Source organism: Haliotis cracherodii, unplaced genomic scaffold, assembly GCF_022045235.1.
Source record: "Haliotis cracherodii isolate W230 unplaced genomic scaffold, xgHalCrac1.p SCAF_18, whole genome shotgun sequence".
Classification (NCBI taxonomy): domain Eukaryota; kingdom Metazoa; phylum Mollusca; class Gastropoda; order Lepetellida; family Haliotidae; genus Haliotis; species Haliotis cracherodii.
In genome coordinates, this window is record NW_027266273.1 from 841,263 (window position 1) to 861,792 (window position 20,530).

The window sequence follows — 20,530 nt, forward strand, 5'->3', positions numbered from 1 at the left end:
GTTGAGTTGGGAAGAAAGCGTTGACGCCAACCACAACCTCGTACTGAACAATTGGCACATTACTTTCAGTGGGGAATAGGAGACAACAGACTTCTTGTATGGGTGAAAAGAAACAATCCTTCATGAACATCAGCATTTGACAAAGGTTTGTACCTGATGGGTTCCTAAAATGCTATTGGATGAAATGAAGTCAACGAGGATTACCACATCTAATATACATCTAGATGTATCACTATGATCCCTAGAGCAAACAAGAATCAATGGAGTTTAAACCAAATATATCCACATAAAAATTTATTGCGATCATCTTTGGGACAGGAAAGGCATAATACTCACTGATAGTTTGCCACAAGAAACAACTGTGAATGGTGAATACTCTCCCAACTTACTGAAAAGATTGTGCATGTCTATCAAAGAGTAGCATTAAGGCAAATTAAGACGGCGTGCTCTCCTCTATCAGGACACTATTCACCAGATCTGATCCCAAGTGACTACAATTTGAAAAAGCTCTTGTGGAGTCATAGATTTAACAAGGACCAAGAATTGGTTGCTGCTGTGGAGCAACTTGACTTTCTACAAAACAATAATTGACCTGGAGAAGAGATGGAACAAGTGTATTGAACTGTAAGGAGGCTAAGTTGAGAAATAATTAAAGCTCAAGACAATATTTCAGTTCTATATATGCTAGGTTCAAAGCCTTTTGGACCGCCTTCTTTGTCTACTGGTAGTGTCCAGGGTTTGATCCCCGGTTGCGTCAAACCTAAACGTTAAAAGATGTTACCTATTGTTGCCCTGCCTTCATGTTAAAACACGTTAGAAAGCGCACACACACCTTGGATGCAACGTTAAGCCCCATTTCACATCGCCTGAAAGTGTTTGATAGCTCTGGGTATCATGACATGTCCACTTGATGTGTGTAAGGGCCTAAGTGCAGCAGGATGCTTTCCACTTTGATGAAACCCAGAAGCACAATTGAGGGCGAATCTGGGATTTGAACCCATGATGCTAGCATTCTAGCATGTTAAAGGGATGCAACATAGTACAGCGAATTAGTGGTATCTTAGATTATTGGGACCGGAAAAGGCAATAAAGATACAGATCATTTTTACAAAAGCACTTTCAAACATCCATTATGAATGAAGCCTCCTCATTTATTAACATTTGAGTACTGACCCTGGAGGGAGTCTTCATTGCTCGGCGGACACTCTCAAAGGCTTGGGCATGTTGGGGATCAAGCGCTGACTGAGAAAAAACAACATGAAATACAACATTTCTAGTGTCAACGCCTGAGAGATATAGTTTCCCTGCAATAAAAGAAACGCAAAAGTGATTTTAGATGTATATGTTAAATATCATATAAATAATCAATAATCATAATCAAATTAGATGGCAATCGATTGTTCAAACTTGGCACACATCATTGTCATTGACCCTGTGCCAACTGTCGGAGGTTCTGTGGTTGTTGCTGACGTTGATCCAGTGCATCCCATTAATGTTTGATCGGGCTTAAATCTAGAGACCTGGATGTGATTCCTGAAAAAGGCTGTTGCATTGACGGGCATTGTCTTTTTGGAAAATGATGTTTGCTTGTTGCATAATGGGAAAGATGTGTGGCTGAAGAATCTCATCCATGTAACATTGTGCCATTAAATTCTCCAGAACTTGCACCAAGTCTTCCACCAGTGAAGGAGATGGCTGCCCACATCATCACACTTTCACCACCAAATCTGTCCACTTCCTGTAAACATGACATCTACAATCCACACGGCAAAGCATAAAACCTCTCCATTGCAGTTATGGCCATACTGTGACCTGGACACCATTGATGTCGCAGCAGACGATGTAGGTCCACGTTAATGGTTCCTCACTGTCTGGGCTGATATGCAAAACTGGTATTGCCATAGTGGCCCTTTCACTAACTGATGTAACCATATGAATCTGTGCTTTGCTCTAGTGATACGTGTGCTTTGCTCTAGTGATACGTGGTCGACCAGAACTAAGAAGGTCACATGTTGTCCCTTTGTCTGATAACAGTTCTACAGTCTTGTAATGGTGCGTGGTGCAACGTAGAAAAACCTGATGATGATTCTGCTGTTTGCGGTCGGCCGATGGCATTGCTGTGTTGGGCTTCTGCCAGTCATGGCATGTGTTCACTGTTCACTTGCTGTAAGATTGTGATGGCAAGGAAATGAAAACCCACATTTTTTATAGCCCATAGTGATGTTGAACATGCATGTCATGTGTTTCGGCATCAGGCTCTCACTTGGTTGTGTATTTGCAAATTTTCACCAAATTTCTGCACTATCTCATTCTTTCCACACAAATCAATCCTAATTCATTTTTGGTATTAATTTTGTATGGATTTTGCAACACTCTGTCAGATCTTACAATATTACTACTTTTGCGTTTCTTTTTTTTTCAGAGTACATATGTGTAGGTTATGTCTTATTACATATATCTTCATAAAGAAAGCTAAACAACCATAAGTTATCGCTATCATAATTTATCATCCAAAACTGGCTCCCACAAGAGATATCGCTTGGGTGAGATGGAACGATATCCATAGTGGTGATATCGCTGCAATGAAATTGCATCACAATGCTTTGCAGACCATTGTAATATCATTGGTTACCATGACGTCACAATCAAATGACATCACCAATGGCTCTGCCACTGAAGCTGTTAGCAGTACTTTTTACACTAAGACACTGCTCACTACTGTCTACAAACTGAAAAAGTTGGAAGAATGATATTGGATGATAAATAAAATCTCCCCCTCGTGTCTTTTGATATCAAATATATCAACAGGCGTTGATAAAAGTGGAAAAACTTTTATGAACTCGTGTTGATATATTTGATATCAAAAGACACTCGGGTGAGATTCTCTATATCTGTCATAAATAAGAATATGCAAATGAAACAGATTTTTCACCACGCCCTATACTATTATTCATTTGTACATGTAATTGTATTGTCAAAATTATGTTTGCCTTGCAACCACAACACAAAGCACCATGTTATCATGGTTCTACACATTCTAGATATCCAAGTTCACAATCATAGATAAGGGTAGGCCAGAGTTACATTTTCAACAAGCAATGCATCAACTTAAAAAATCTTGTATGGTCACAAGATGTGAAAGTTTACATGAAAGAGAGACATGGTTCAAGTGACCTTCAACATGTACATGCCATACCTCTTTTGACTTGGACTTCTCTTGCTTGTGTAGAGCAGCCTGACTGGGGTTGGAGAGAGATCGGTGGAAGCGAGAGCTGTGTAGTCGACCCGTTCTCTTGGCATTACTGCACAAGTAGCACACCCATGTCTCCTCCCCATCAATCACATGGATAGACCCCAGCACCCTGAGACAAGCTATGTGGTAACTGTGCCCACATCTGTGGTAACATACACAACACAATATAAAGTATTTGGCATGTTACAACCTTACAAAATGGGTATAATCTATCTGGTCAAGGTAAGTTTTTCATTGTCTTGCATTCAGGAAACCCTGAGTTGAGGCCACAACAATGTTTCTGGTCAAAATCTATATCTGCGATTATAACCAGGAAATGAAAGTCGAGAAATTCTTGTGTTGGTTCGAAAATCAATTGTTGACCAGGTTCCAAGACCTGAGTGTTATGGTTTATGGACAATTAAAGTTTAACAGTGCTTGATTCCATCATCCATACCCTAAGCAGCTTTATCACGTAATGTCTGTTTTTTTCATGTGATAATGCAATCCAATAAACTAGGTATCACGTTCAGATAAATGTGCAAATGAGGTCACCTGGCAAGAACTACTTTCAAGCTCTATACATCAATGCAATGTTGTCTTTCTCAAACTATTGACTCACATAATACATATTTTCTATTCCTATCATATCGTATTTACTATATGGAAACATAATAATCTCTATTTAGGCTTAAAAAATTAAAAGAATTGGTTCCTAGGCAAAGACCTTTGAAAATATAGTGCGGATAGGTGGTGTCTTTCAAGTGGGGGCTTGTTCAAACTAGTATGTTACCAAATAAACAGCTGTGTACCATCAATCTGGGAAAGGGCCTCCTACATAAATAAGCATACAAACTCCTATTGCTGCCATGACCATAACACGAGATGCGCATGTAAAGGAAGTAACTGTGTGCTATATTGGACTGCATTGTTTTTGAGTATTAGGATTTTTTAATTTTGTTTAAAAAAGGAAATAAAAACGAGCTGTGCAGCAGACTTTATGATGATGCAGGCGGTGCCTGAGAACCAAGACTATTATTTTTTTTAGCCTTAAGGCAGAGATGTAAGAGTTTCTGACACCGTGAAATATCTTGTAGTCTCACATGCAATCTTGGTCTGTCAGAAGGGATGTGATACCGGGATCAATGTCATACCTGAACACTGTCACTGGGTCTGTGTCAGAGGGGATGTGATACCGGGATCAATGTCGTACTTGAACACTGTCGCTGGGTTTGTGTCGGAGGGGATGTGATACAGGGATCAATGTCGTACTTGAACACTGTCACTGGGTCTGTGTCGGAGGGGATGTGATACAGGGATCAATGTCGTACTTGAACACTGTCACTGGGTCTGTGTCGGAAGGGATGTGATACAGGGATCTATGTAGTACCTGAACACTGTCACTGGGTCTGTGTCGGAGGGAATGTGATACAGGGATCAATGTAGTACCTGAACACTGTCGCTGGGTCTGTGTCGGAGGGGATGTGATACAGGGATCAATGTAGTACCTGAACACTGTCGCTGGGTTTGTGTCGGAGGGGATGTGATACAGGGATCAATGTAGTACCTGAACACTGTCGCTGGGTCTGTGTCGGAGGGGATGTGATACAGGGATCAATGTAGTACTTGAACACTGTCACTGGGTCTGTGTCGGAGGGGATGTGATACAGGGATCTATGTAGTACCTGAACACTGTCACTGGGTCTGTGTTGGAAGGGATGTGATACAGGGATCTATGTAGTACCTGAACACTGTCACTGGGTCTGTGTCGGAAGGGATGTGATACAGGGATCAATGTAGTACCTGAACAGTGTCACTGGGTCTGTGTCGGAGGGGATGTGATACCGGGATCAATGTCGTACTTGAACACTGTCACTGGGTCTGTGTCGGAGGGGATGTGATACAGGGATCAATGTAGTACCTGAACACTGTCACTGGGTTTGTGTCGGAGGGGATGTGATACAGGGATCAATGTAGTACTTGAACACTGTCACTGGGTCTGTGTCGGAGGGGATGTGATACAGGGATCTATGTAGTACCTGAACACTGTCACTGGGTCTGTGTCGGAAGGGATGTGATACAGGGATCAATGTAGTACTTGAACACTGTCACTGGGTCTGTGTCGGAGGGGATGTGATACAGGGATCAATAGAGTACCTGAACACTGTCACTGGGTCTGTGTCAGAGGGGATGTGATACAGGGATGATTATAGTACCTGAACACTGTCACTGGGTCTGTGTAGGATGGGATGTGATACAGGGATCAATAGAGTACCTGAACACTGTCACTGGGTCTGTGTCTGAGGGGATGTGATACAGGGATCAATGTAGTACCTGAACACTGTCACTGGGTCTGTGTCGGAGGTGTTGTGATACAGGGATCTATGTAGTACCTGAACACTGTCACTGGGTCTGTGTCGGAGGGGATGTGATACAGGGATCAATGTAGTACTTGAACACTGTCACTGGGTCTGTGTCGGAGGGGATGTGATACAGGGATCTATGTAGTACCTGAACACTGTCACTGGGTCTGTGTCGGAGGGGTTTACAAAGTTGCGGTTGCACAGGTGGCAGCTGTCTCCACGTGGAACGAAGCCACGAGTTGCCGCACAGGTCAGACTCCGCAGATGAACATGTAGATCATGATACAGTAGGTTCTTGCATGTCTTCATCAGGGTCTGCAACAGAACATCAAGATGTATCAAAAGGCTTACACAATACGACCATGACTTCTGTGACATATCTTGATCCCTTCTTTGGTTGTTGTCATGTTATGATACAAACGAAACCATGTTTAATAAAGTTCCCACGACAAACCGGATGCACTGAAGCCATTTTCTGTACCAGTATCTCCCCTGGGAGTCAGTTTTTTAATGTCCTGAAAAACAGGCACTGGTACTATGTTGAGCAGCAGCCTACCTGTTCATAGTTGTAGTTCTCCAGCATCCCGATGATGAGCTCCTTCACCTCCCCGAACTTGCCAGTGTTGTACGTCGGGTCCTGGAGGAAACCATGAAACAGTCAAAGCACAACTGAGGAATTTCCCATTCAGTCTGCATAAAATAAGCTTCTGTCAACTCATCAGACAAATGGAGACAATATATTCAACAAAAATAGATCAACAAGGCTCACACTCCACAGCAGTGGTGACTCAGTATAGCACCACTGCCACAGGCTAATTTGCAATTCACATCACCATCCTTTTCTCTTGTTTGTGAACAAACTCGCTTTTTCAGAAATCAGAATAGAATGGACTAATGCAAGTATTTGGGGGCGCTTTACATATTGTTTTGCATAATTATATAAATATGCTACTACAACTGCGACAGTGAGTTGCATGACAATACATATTTACACATAAAAGTGACCGTATCACTAGTTCTCTGTAGAGCTTCAATGACAGCACGTGGAGGCATACAACCAATGTAAACATATGATAAATACGCAAATGGAAATAGTTTTTCATGATTAAGGATATTTTCTCAATGAAAGTTCTATGCCATATGAAAAGCATATGCAACATCTTGAATGGACTGTGAAAGATGTGACGAATCGTCACATGGTGCTGGCCTGTGGCAGAGGTACTATGCTGGCAAGGAACTCTGGGTAGGAGAGTGCCATGAGGCTCTGTAGATCACCAGAAATGTCGGTATGAAGACACAGTGGTGGCCATGTTTAAAACTGGACTGGAAACGGAAAATGGACTAAGCACCACAACAAAATACGCTTGCTAACTTAAAGAAATGTATCCCCCCACCCACCTTCCATTTTTATCATGTTACAATCTCATTAAAACCTTTTATTACATGTTACAATCATTCTGCATGGGATCTGACAAACTCTGAGGAGGTCGCATCAGGTGAACCCTGAGCCAACATTGACTGCTGAAAGTATCATAACTGTGTAAAATGTGATTTCAAAGAGATTTATCACATCACAAACATACTCTTTAGGTGTAACAGTGCATGTAAGGGGTGTGACATATAATTTTGGGATATGAAGATATGTGGCTCAAGGAGCACTAGAACACCTGGTGTTATGACAATGATACACACCTGCATGATCTTCTTCAGTATGGCTGGTGGAGAGATGTATCCCATCATGCTGTTCAATACATGGTGGGTCATCTGCTTGAAATCTGAAATAGTCAAAATAATTTGCTGCTTAAGTCGTTAAGCATAGTTTATAAAGGCAAACATTATTTCGTTTTTACATATTTCAACCATTGTTACCTCACGAGCTATATTTTAAAATTTAGCATTTCTGTCGTTGTATTTTTGTATTGCTACTTAATACGTAATTTATCGATCTGGTGCATCATGTCCGGATGTTTTTATCATTTGCACATGCGTAGTATTTCTCTGTCAGTGTTGGCATCCGCTCATGCTCGGTAATCTCTATTATCAGGATGTCTATATTCCCCGCATGCGCATCAGTTTGTTTTGCGCGCCATTGTTAGCAGCTTTTTTTCACGACGTACCCACCACCATCCCCAATCGCCACCATTGCTGGAAATAACAATTCTTGTTCACATAAATATTATTTCTATATCTAGTTTTATCATGTGCCAAATCACATTATATGTATTTATTTCTTACATGCTTTTTGCCATATTACAATTCCAGCAAATGTACATCTACATTATAGTATCTATCTTACCCTGTGCCAAGCTCTACAATTTGTACTAATAATTGTCTAGATATTCATATCAAATTTCATTGCTTATTCATTGCTCCATCCAACCACCAAGTACTCAATTTCATTCTTTTTACTTGTCATGTAGTTAACTTGCATCCATCATGTCCATTGCTTGTATAGTCACCACCAACTTTACAAGTGGTTACATTTAGCAATTGTGCCTTTATATGTCATGTATTTCCACCTGGGTTCTCATTGTAATAAGGCTAGCATCCACACAAGTGGATCTTCTTCCCACCTTCCATAAGTAATTCAAAACACCATTTTGCAAATTGCAACTTATCCTCTAGCAACCAGTCAGGCCCAGTCAGGCTTAATTATGGTATGCATATTGCAGTATGCCTGACTGGGTCAGTATTACAATGAAAATCCCCCTGCCAAACATTAATAAATTTTTGTTGCTATTTCTTTGTTTTGTCATTTATAAAATTCTTAGTTACATTTGTTCTGAAATGCAGTATTTTTTTCTGAAGACAGATAAATGATGAATCTTTTTCTTGACAATAATTTCTTTTTCATACATATTGTTTTATGTGAAATAGTTTCTATCAATCTGCCTGCCTTGTAAGGGAGACTTTTGTATTGATATTTTTTATGCATACCAATTGACAAAGATGTTGATATGCTATATACCACCTTCTATGATTTGTTTATTTGCAGTATCTTTCATCCTCTTCTGGGGCGACATGATGTTCTCCAGCAGGGGAAACCACAGAGCCTGAACACAGTAGAGAAAAAAAAAACAGTGTTCATTTCCTTATTTTGCAGCATCTCAATAATATGTAAATCATTTTTTAAATCTGCTAATACATATGACAAGGTCAAATACAGGAATTTTGAAAAGATAAGGTCCAAATAAAATATTGGCAAAGTTTACCGTATTTCCTCAATAAATAAAACCCCCAGTGTGTAAATGCAAAGCTAATAATATTATTTGTAGCAGGATCACATGGGGTACATGGGGTTTTATACGTCCCACGTTAGGTTTTATACCACAAGCCAGAGGCTTGTATAAGCCTTGAACAAGCCAGAGGCTTGTGTAAGAGGTATGAGAGATTTATTTCCCTGCTGAGAAATTTATCACCTCCAAGGCAGGTTACACAGTATTTTATCAAGATCACACGGACCAATCAGATCTCATCATTCTGACATGAGGGTATGATAACGGTGAATATTCTGAGCTTAAAAACTACCTGGCGAGGCCCAGCATATCATTGAGACCCCAGTGTTTATTTGAGACCCTGGCATTTATTCAAAATCGGGTATTTAATCAAGGAAATGTAGTATATCATATTAGGTACAAAACCTATTTACAGCTGTTTTAAAAAAAGCAAAGAAGGAGGGTTGGAATGTACCTCAAAATTTGGCTATGTGTGTTTCTGATTTAAAAGGGTACATTCAACATTCAGTTGATCAGACTGCGAGCAGAATGACAAATGACACATAAATATCAAAGCTGCATAACTAAATGTGAAATTGATATTTGCTTCAACTGGCAGCACGGTACAAATAGTGTTTGTTTGTTTGCTTGCTGTTTAATGCCGCACTCAGCAATATTCTGGCTATATGACGGCGGTCTGTAAATAACCCAGTCTTGACCTGACAATCCAGTGAGTGACATCATGAGCATTGATCTACGCAATTCAGATACAATGACATGCATCAACCAAGTCAGCAAGCTTGACCACCCAATCCTGTTAAACGGGTCTTACGACAAACATGGGTTGCTGAAGACCAATTCTGTACAAATAGTGAAATATTCACCCTGCTTACAATCCTTTAGATAATGGCTAGGTTCAGTAGACACAGAAAGTGTTCAGGATGATGCCATCTATTTTACAAGAGTCACATCTCACCTCACGTCCAGCTTCGTCCATCTTGCCTGAGTTCCGCTGACAGAGCTGAATGATGACCAACAGAATGGCCTCCACCTCTTGGAACAGAACAAGCGGATCTGGGAACACAAGCAACACAAATCAGCATCTCCATAGCCTGCCTGAATTCATGGCCACAGATATAATTGGATCATTGGAACATGTAGCCACAGTTTCATCAACAAATTATGTTGCCTTGTCAAAAAGGCTTTTGAAACCAAAGCTTGCCAACTGTCAACAACATACATGCAACTACGAATGAAACGAACAGCATGATACCTATGAACTCAATTCAATTAATTCAATATTTGGTACTCAATGTGATCAATAACCATAAATGCATAATTACTACAGATTTAGATTTGTTTATAGCCCATGTTTTGCTCAATCACACTTTATTACATTCAGCCACCTTCAGTGCAATGTAACACAGTCTAATGGTTATTGCCTATACACCGGGTATTTAGTAATCTCTGAATCGCAGAACCTACCTCTCTGAGATTTCTCCCTTGACTCAAGCACCTCCATCAGGCATTTTATCTTGCTCTGCATGTTCTGGAAGATAACAGTGAGTTGGTATGCTTTAACTCCACTTTAATGAGAAGTGTAAGTGTGTTGGCATAGCAACTTCATATGGGAAGAAAGCCTGAATTACCACTTTGGTGACACACAAGAGCACTGAGTATAGTGCTGATAAACCAAGACACCAAATCAGGGATTTGAAGACACGATCATAGGTTTCACAAGGGATACAACTGTGCAGAGAGAATTGTGGCACCTTTGACAACTGTGCCACCTGAATGTAGCTGACGAAAGTTACAGAGAAAAACAATAGTCAACCATGTCTTCAGTGTCCTGATCAACATTACAGTTTTCAGTGTCATTTCCACCACACACCTAAAATGATTCTCAAAACAAAATCCTAAAAGTATGTACAAAAAGGCATTAGTATCACAACTATCGCATGTTCATATTACAACACTTATTAACAATAACTATATCATTAAAACCAATTCGACTTAAAGGACCCATAAACGTATCTTTGAGTTTGAAATTTCATCCTATGACATCCAGATATCTACTAGATCCATACCTCCAAGACAATGCCAAACGCTCCCTGAATGTCTCCCGCCTTCTCCAGGAGGTAGGCCGTGGCCTCCGACGCCTTGTGCTTCCTGCATATCTGCAACATGACATCTATGTCACAGCAACATGCAGACTGCGGAAATGTCCTAGAAACTCTTCACATTGCAGCATAGCCTGAACAAGTGGTCATCTTGAATCATTGTTAAAAATAAAACATATTTGGATAACTTCATACGAGACAAAACATGTTACTGACCAGATATTTCACTGTTTGGTGTTGACATTTTGGTTACCTGATGGATTCCCTAGCATCACTGATACCATGAACATTAATTACATTCAAATCTAAACTGGACTTGAGTCTCAGGTTGTGATAGAGTCTCAGAGTAGTAGGATTCTTGTGTTTGTGTTTGTGTCTCCCAGCTGATCAGATCAGGTACATATACAACAGCTTATCTATTTATACAATAGTTTGTTGTATGTATATACAATGTTTACACAAGAAGTGCAAAAAGTGTCCTGCTCATAATTTAATAACATAAGTCCTCAAATCAGGGCGTAGGAAGACTTGAATCAGTTTGATTGTACTAAAAAATCAAGGGATCATCCATTTATGCTACATGATGGCAAGGTCCTACCTGTTATAGCTGGATCAAGAGGGCAAAGATTGGACTGTAGCCAGCATATTCATGGCCATTAACAATGAGTCATTTGAATGAGATTGCTTTCATAGAATACTAAAATTTCATACTTTCCGTAGCTAGACATTTGCTCAAATGTATACATAGTGACCCTGTATCAGACCCCACAGTTGTGATCATCCTACATCATCACCAAGGGAAGTCTTCACACAACCACATATAGCACCATCTGTTGTCTATTAAACAGTGGGTGATGCCTGTGATCTCACCTCCAACCACGATAAAATTTATGATAGATTACTGTAGGACAGTCAATTCAGGCTGATAAGAGACCTGGATCCGTCAGACCAGTTATTCCATTGTTTTCTTAAGAATATGCTTGTACCTACCTCCAGTGTCTGCTCAAGTCTGTAGCCTTCATTCATCTTGATGAAGTTGCACACATCATGGGGGCGGTGCTCACACATAAGATTGATGTACAGCTCGATGATATTGGGCTCAATGGTGATCTGGCGATCTGTGTGGACAGCACTGCTCTGAGAGTCTCTGTAACCATCAAGCAAACCATAGTTACATGCATATTCCGACATACAGGTAAGAAAGCCCAGATACACTGATTGTGGTACATGAATATAATCGGACCTCATCTGGTAAGACACCCCTGAAGGAAATGACTCCTTATTACATTTATGAATCATATTTGTATTTTCACTGGAGGAGAAAGGGTCACATGACCTTCCTTAAAACATTGTATTGCCCTGAGATCCACCCTGCCATGCAGCGATCGAAAGTGATATTGCCCTGCATGATTAAGCCAATGGACTCATAGGTGAGAAATATTGTCAGTCAATGAGAGACAGCGTAATGAAAGGCTTGTTGTGTATCATCTCCTGTGACTTCCCTTAACATCCTATTCAATTATTGTTGAATTTGAAATTTTCTTGTTTTTAAGTTATGTATTAAAATTATTATTGACCACAATTCAGCAAATCATGTCTTATGGCTGCTGACCTTGGTCAATGTCAGTTTCTTGGATTCCTAAAACATGGAATTGCCTTCAAGATTGCCTACCTGTAGGATATGACTCTGAAGGCCTACTTGAAGGATATGACTCTGAATACCCACCTGTAGGATACGACTCTGAACGCCTAAATGTAGGATATGACTCTTAATGCTTACCTGTAGGATATGACTCTGAAGGCCTACTTGAAGGATATGACTCTGAACACCTACATGTAGGATATGACTGAATACCTACATGTAGGATATGACTGAACGCCTACCTGTAGGATATGACTCTGAATACTTACATGTAGGATATGACTCTTAATGCTTACCTGTAGGATATGACTCTGAAGGCCTACTTGAAGGATATGACACTGAATACCTACATGTAGGATATGACTCTCCAACCTACATGTACTCATGACCCTGAATACCTACATGTAAGATATGACTGAAAGCCTACCTGTAGGATATGACTCTGAATGCCTACTTGAAGGATATGACTGAATACCTACATGTAGGTTATGACTCTGAATACCTACATGTAGGATATGATTCTAAATACCTACATGTAGGACATGACTGAAAGCCTACCTGTAGGATATGACTCTGAATACCTACATGTAGGATATGACTGAAAGCCTACCTGTAGGATATGACTGAATGCCTAATTGTAGGATATGACTCTGAATACCTACATGTAGGATATGACTGAAAGCCTACCTGTAGGATATGACTCTGAATGCCTAATTTTAGGATATGACTCTGATGCTTACCTGTAAGATATGACTCCTTGCAAGAACTCAAACAGGACTGCTGGCTTGGTCTGCAGTTTCCTAACGACATCGCTGAGGTTATCAGCCAAACATGTAATAACTGTCTGGGCAGCCTGCTTGCAGTCTATAGACACCAGCTCCTGTTACACAAAAGGTGGATTGACCAAGCAGTGACCATAGTGACCACTATCACATTGTCACCATACAAGTATTATTGTACTGTAATGTCATGCTGAAGTAAACTCTAATCCATGTCTGTAATCATTAAATATCACATCATTTGACTACATGCAATGTTTATTACGATATCACATGATTATGTCAAAATCTAGCAAGTAGCTAATGCTGTTCCTACCTGTAGATGTTTGAGAGCTTCTGTCCTGACTGAGCCCTTCTGTACAGTAGTGTACCGCTCACTCTGGATGATGCTCTCGATGTAACTGAAGGAATGGTACTGAAGCACAAAAGCAATGCGTGGTTACAAAGCACAAAGAAACTCCACACAGACTGTGATCATGTAACTTTCATGCTGCTGTGGTGTAGTCAGTGTATGATTAGGGTTTTACACTGCTATAAAGAAAAGGTATATTCCACCCCTATCAGTGAGGGCATCAAGAATGGTACTGATAAATTGTACACATGTAGGGAAACCTGGTCTTCAGCAAGACAAGTAAATACTTTATCCATTCAGTTACCACTAAATACTCAGCTCCTACGTCCCAGATCCATCCTTCATGGATAAAAATGTCTCTCACTTTTCACCCTAACTTGTTACAATTGCAAAACATGATTATTGCTGACAAAGAAGTTCCCTACTAAATGACATACATGTATTGTAATCAATAAAATCATAAGAGATTTCGTAGCTCATTATTATGACTGGACACATATTTTATAAACATAAACAGGAACCCTCCTCGGTATAGACACACAAAATACAAATGGATTGCATTCAAAACATTGATCAGCAATTAAACCAAGTGATAGGTATCACTTAGTAGGACTTACTCGTCTGGAGGGATCGCGTAGATAACAGCCGAGGATCTTGTCATATTCGCACCTCTTCTCGTACAGGTATTCACTCACACGGTAACTGAAAGATAGCACTCAGGACTGGCTTGGGACTATCACTGACTATTAAACAGCTAGCTTTAAATCATTGATGGTAACTTCCAGCATCAACAGTTTTGACCATTTCTCAAGATAACCTGAAGCTGGTCCATAACTTTGTAGAAGGAGTGAGTTGTGCTTAATGAACACTATGTCAGTAGTTTCCGAGTGTTAGTTTTAATGGTGGAGGAAACCTCAAAGTGACATAGGCTGTAGATGTTATTGTGGTGCCATCAAAGTATGGATCTGACAAAGGGTCACTGGCATATGCCACTTCCAACAAGATCTAATAGATAATGATGAAATCTAAGAGTGTCTAAAACTTAATTGCACAATCACATGGACACCTAAACCTATTATATTAGTTATCATAGTAAGAATGATAAATGATTATTGACCTACAATTTAGCATTTTCTGCAAGACGGAGCAGTCTCCCCTCGTCAAACTGCTGCAGCCCCCCTGCGTGGATCAGCTCCATGAGTGCTTGCTGTCGTTCCTCATGGCGAGACTCATCCTCAGGATTGGACAGGAACTCCAACACCTGCAACACACACCCATTTCATGAGCTAGCTCTCTCTCTCTCTCTCTCTCTCATTTCATGAGCTCTCTCTCTCTCTCTCTCTCTCTCTCTCTCTCTCTCTCTCTCTCAGAGAGTATGGTCGATCCAAATATAAAATATCAAAATTGTTTTCTGCAGACTGGAATGAGGTTAATTTAACTTGCAACATTCTCATGTTTCTGACTACAAACACCAGGACTTTGATCGATCCTGTATTAAATTGGTTGACAGGCTTTTCTTAGAAGTTGACATATTACAAAGCAGACAAAACTGTTTTATGGAAAACAACTTCTATATTTTACTGTGAGGGGACTGTTTAGGTGATGATCGACCTGTCTATGCAAAACTATCAAAATCTTAAATTGATACAACAATCGACTAATGTATATTTAACCCTTTTCACAAATGAAGAAGATAGGCCCCATGGGCATATACCTGTCAAAACTAAGGTATTTGTTTGTTTGTTTGTTTGTTTGTTGTTGTTTGTTGCTGAGGATATCGTTACCTGTTCAAACAGCACTCTGTTGACGATGATGGTGTTCTCATGTCGAGCCATCTGCCGAGCTAGGAATGTAAATAGGACTCCTACTTGTGTTGGCTGAAACAAGACATGTTTACTGTGTGATGTGATTAACAAATATTTGAAATATTATCAAGGATGAGAATAAAAATGGTGAAGAGTTTCAACCATAATTAACTGGTAACTACCTAAATTATATCCAAACACAGCTTGTTGTATGGAAGAGCCAACTTTTAAAATCCTTCTTTTCAAAAGCAAGTAAATATGATGCTTGATTAGGAATACATGGAGCTGAGGACGTGACTCACCGTGAATCCCACACTCTCCACCATGATCTGCAGCAGAATGTCCACCACCCTCTGTCGCTTGGCAATCCTGTCACACAACACACAGAACTGTAATCATCTATCTGTTAACACCCTCTGTCGCTTGTCAATCCTGTCACACAACACACAGACATGTCATCATCTATCTGTTGACACCCTCTGTCACTTGGCAATCCTGTCACACAACACACAGACATGTCATCATCTATCTGTTGACACCCTCTGTCACTTGGCAATCCTGTCACACAACACACAGACATGTCATCATCTATCTGTTGACACCCTCTGTCACTTGGCAATCCTGTCACACAAAACACAGAAGTGTAATCATCCATATCATCTGTTAACACCCTCTGTCACTTGGCAATCCTGTCACACAAAACACAGACATGTAATCACCTATATCATCTGGTAACACCCTCTGTCACTTGGCAATCCTGTCACACAACACACAGAAGTGTAATCATCCATATCATCTGTTAACACCCTCTGTCACTTGGCAATCCTGTCACACAACACACAGACATGTAATCCTATCTGTTAACATATACTTCCCTCCAGAACGGTAACCATATAGAAAGAATGTTTATCAAGAGTATTTGTCAAGAATCTCCCTTCACATGATATCTATATGCATAATATCTAAAATACATTTACAAACAACAATATATCAAACACTGTGCCTGGCCACCTACCCTTTCTCCGAGTTGAATTCGTCTTCCTCGAAAGCCTGATACACAAAACATATTTATACTAGACAGTCTTGTTCACAGATAAATGAAGTTCTGCAAAGGTGTGTGTTTAATTAATAACTTTTAGAGTAAATATGTTTTTGGTTTGTTTGTTTGTTTGTTTAACGCCGCCCTCAGCAATATTCCAGCTATATGACGGCGGTCTGTAAATAATCAAGTCTGGACCAGACAATCCAGTGATTAATATCATGAGCATCAATCCACGCAATGGGGATCGATGACATGCATCAACCAAGTCAGCAAGCCTGACCACCCCATCCCGTTAGTCGCCTCTTACGACAAGCACAGCCACCTTTTACAGCAAGCATGGGTTGCTGAAGACCTATTCTACCCCGGATCTCCACAGGTCAGTAAATATGTACTCAAAAGATCCATGCAAGTCACAAGAAGACAAAGTCATAGATAACCACCACCCTCTGAAATATGTCACAAACAATCACAACAAGGAATTCACTTCATTAGACCCAAACAGGTTAATCCTAAGTATAGGATAGGTAAGTATAACTGCCATTATGATTGATGACTAAAGCAATGAGTTCTTCTATTCTACAAATGCTTGTGATACATTCCAAGGACATGCGTGGTAGTCATGGTACTTTTCAATCAACAGAGCTTTTCACTTGACAGCAATGTAACATTAAATATTTTCAAAACTCTAAATCATAATTCCTAATCTAAATAGCAAAAATTGTAGGTTTCTAGGGACCTATTTCAGAATTCCGAGAACTCCAACAGGGTTGTATGATGTATGATATCTGATGTGCTTCTAAATTTTCATCAAGAAATATTGAATGGTTTAGGAGTTATGCTCCGTAAAATGAAATCTTCATTTGAACTTTAGCCCTACTTGCTTTTTGCCTTTGAAAAGATAATCTAAAACTTTAAAAGACACTGAACAGCAAAAGGCCACCAGTTCAGTACTTGCTTGAGAGGAAAACAAACTTTCATGAAGTAATACTGAATGGTACATGAGTTATCTTCAGGAAACAAAATGTGATGGACGAAAGGAGCCTGTTTCTATAGTCCATGCAAAAATTCAACCTACCAGCGCCAATACATTGAGGAACTCCCTCGTGTCAAACTGCAGCAGTGAGCGGAGGTTAGGGTAGGCTGGCTCATCTGAAGGAACAACAGTGTGTCAGTTCAGCGGACTTCTTACATCATTTACTCTTTGATTAAAGTGAAAGCTCTCCATCAATCTTCAATAGTTGATGGTAAAAAATATAAGATTGTCAGGAGACCTGGAGAAGCTAATCACTTCCTATTAATAATTCATCTTATCATTGTAGAACCAGAACTCAGCAAGAGAATGTTTAGTATCCACACCACCCTTGGCTAGTGCCTTGTCTATATGTACATCATGTACCACATGCTTAACTCACCTTCTGTAGGTTTGGTGGTATGCAGACATGTGATTGTTGCGAACACCTGAAACACAAGTGAACATTTAGCATCTGATACTCAGTAACATCATTCTCATATTCCAAATGATGCAATCAGTACAATAACATCATTCTTATATTCCAAATCATGCCATCAGTACAATAACATCATTCTTATATTCCAAATTATGCCATCAGTACAACAACATCATTCTTATATTCCAAAAGATGCAATCAGTACAATAACATCAATTTTATATTCCAAAAGATGTCATCAGTACAATAACATCATTCTTATAATCCAAAAGATGTTATCAGTACTGTTAGCTTTTCTATTTATGTGACAAGCATTCATATCATTCTCACTTGATCATAATGTTGACTGCAAAAGAACGGCCAATCTGTGTCTTAAAAAAACCCAGCCAGTCTGTATAAAAAATGTCAGTCAATGTTGCCAAGGAGGGCAACAGGCTTAGCTATTTCCGCATAAAGAGATTATGATGAACCAATCAAATAGTGATGAGCCTACATGCTAGGGCTAGAGGCACAGTGGAAGATGGAGCTGACCTTTTCCTTGACCTCCTCCACATGTTCGTCTGGGATGTCTCCGAACGGGTAGGCTCTTCCTGCCAGGCAGCAGCTGCAGTGGACACATAATTTGTTCATATGTTGAGATAGAGGCAGAGAGAGAGAGACATCCTCAAAGTCAATCAATGTAACCTATCTGATCCATCTATTGAAGGCAACTGACTACATGGTGTATAAACCTGATTCAATGATGCAAACAGAGCATGAGTGAGTGAGTGAGTTGGGTTTTACGCCGCTTTTAACAGTATTCCAGTTATATCACGGCGTGTCAGCTTAATGTGGGAGGAAAGCCCGAAGTGATGCAGGTCTCAGACGTTTACCACTTCGGTGAAACCCACAAGCACGGGTATGGTGCTGACAAACCTAGAAACATAATCGGGACGAACCGGGATTCGAACCCACAATCATAGGTTTCTGGCGTGCCCAAGGGACGCAACTCTGCAGAGCGAATCGCTGCGCCTTAGACGATTGGGCCACCCGTGCCCCAAACAGAGCATGAGTGTTTGGTAGTACTTATTAAAAAGTGTATTTAATCAAATAAAGAAAGGAGGTACAAACTGACGCTTCTTATCTCAGTAAGTACTTGGGACAATAACATTATGTGAGACGGGATGCATGGAAATGAGACAGACAGGGATGGAAATCTAACATTTAACTGATCATGCCCTGATGTCTGTTCCCACTTCCAAGAGAGAGGGTTGAGGAAGTGTGTTGGACATGTGAACCCACCTGATGTAGACCAGCAGTTTGTTCCCAAGTTTAATCTGGCTATCTGAAAACAAAACAAAACAAACATGAAATCCTCACATCCCCTCCATCATGTCTATACCTCAATTAGTCTTATGTTACATGTTCTTCTTACCCAAAACAACTCCACCCATTGTTATGTCTCTAATAGTTCTGCTTTCACCCTGTTAAAGATGCACAAAAATGCAAGAGGTCCAGTTTTGAGAAAACAACACTAATAATAATGGACGTTTGTAATGTGTCTAATCCACCCACTGATGTATGGTCACAGTTCTGTTTATTATTAACCCAGGCAATGGATAAGTGTGCACTTGGATTTCATTCTCAGCTCCCTGAGGAGTATAGGAAACATGGGGGCAATGTATAAGATCTATTACAACCAAACAGCTTTTACTGTATCTCACAAACTGGACAGAAGACAGATAGACAACCTGCATATCAATTTCTCCCTCCAACATCTGTTAATTTGCAAGACAACAGACCTCCCATTATGCACTTTCTTTTGGGCTATCTGTTGTAGATAATTACCCCAGGGACCAGTACTGACCTGTGAGCTGTTTTCCAGTCTTCACAGCCGACGTCAGTAACAGCAACAGCTCCTCCAGGGGTGTTGTGTAGTCATACATGCCCTTGTTGTACACATAGATGATGGCATCATACAGGCCATGGTCCCAGCATAGGTGTACCACCTGCATACACAGACACAGTTAACCATGTCCACGTCATTGTTGTCAGGAGAGGAGTTGGGTGTAACACTGCTTCAACAGTATCTCAGTTATATCGTAGCGTGTCAGCTTATTGTTGGAAGAAAGCACAAAGTGATGCAGGTCTAAGAACATTAACACTTTTTGCTCACAAACCAAGGAACCTTATCAGGATATTCTCATGATGAAACATTTTCTACATCTGTCTTCAGCATACACTAACTGGTGCCCACCTGATGAATGTCGAGACTTGTGATGTCCAGATGGACGATACAGGCCTCCACATTGTCCAGCATCTCTCGGGTTTCATAGTGACCGACAAAGTCCTTCATGACGGATGGTGGAATGGACGTGAGCTTGTCGCCTAGAATATATGGCTCCAGGCATTCTAGAAATGTGCCTTGAGCTATCACATCTTCACCAAACCGGTCATATATGCGGCCAAATAAAATATCTCTGAAAGAATACAAGGAACTGCTGTCAACGCATGATGCAGAGATTTAAAGTTTCCATCATATCTAAATAATTA

General features: G+C 40.3%; 1 protein-coding gene across 1 annotated transcript in view; it reads right to left on the minus strand.

Moving 5' to 3' along the window:
* The window catches only part of LOC139465640 (vacuolar protein sorting-associated protein 8 homolog), a 52,511-nt gene that overhangs the window by 2,137 nt on the left and 29,844 nt on the right, over positions 1 to 20,530 (minus strand). The window contains exons 21-43 of the mRNA XM_071247346.1: positions 20,235 to 20,457; positions 19,845 to 19,986; positions 19,280 to 19,322; positions 18,530 to 18,602; positions 17,963 to 18,008; positions 17,626 to 17,699; positions 16,524 to 16,558; positions 15,811 to 15,877; positions 15,488 to 15,580; positions 14,825 to 14,964; positions 14,321 to 14,405; positions 13,668 to 13,766; positions 13,313 to 13,452; positions 11,921 to 12,077; positions 10,898 to 10,987; positions 10,296 to 10,359; positions 9,787 to 9,884; positions 8,567 to 8,648; positions 7,288 to 7,370; positions 6,152 to 6,232; positions 5,744 to 5,910; positions 3,197 to 3,395; positions 1,174 to 1,242 (exon numbers count right to left, since the gene is read on the minus strand). Coding sequence (XP_071103447.1) covers positions 1,174 to 1,242; positions 3,197 to 3,395; positions 5,744 to 5,910; positions 6,152 to 6,232; positions 7,288 to 7,370; positions 8,567 to 8,648; positions 9,787 to 9,884; positions 10,296 to 10,359; positions 10,898 to 10,987; positions 11,921 to 12,077; positions 13,313 to 13,452; positions 13,668 to 13,766; positions 14,321 to 14,405; positions 14,825 to 14,964; positions 15,488 to 15,580; positions 15,811 to 15,877; positions 16,524 to 16,558; positions 17,626 to 17,699; positions 17,963 to 18,008; positions 18,530 to 18,602; positions 19,280 to 19,322; positions 19,845 to 19,986; positions 20,235 to 20,457 — 2,350 coding nt within the window. The remainder of the gene's footprint in view (positions 1 to 1,173; positions 1,243 to 3,196; positions 3,396 to 5,743; positions 5,911 to 6,151; positions 6,233 to 7,287; positions 7,371 to 8,566; positions 8,649 to 9,786; positions 9,885 to 10,295; positions 10,360 to 10,897; positions 10,988 to 11,920; positions 12,078 to 13,312; positions 13,453 to 13,667; positions 13,767 to 14,320; positions 14,406 to 14,824; positions 14,965 to 15,487; positions 15,581 to 15,810; positions 15,878 to 16,523; positions 16,559 to 17,625; positions 17,700 to 17,962; positions 18,009 to 18,529; positions 18,603 to 19,279; positions 19,323 to 19,844; positions 19,987 to 20,234; positions 20,458 to 20,530) is intronic.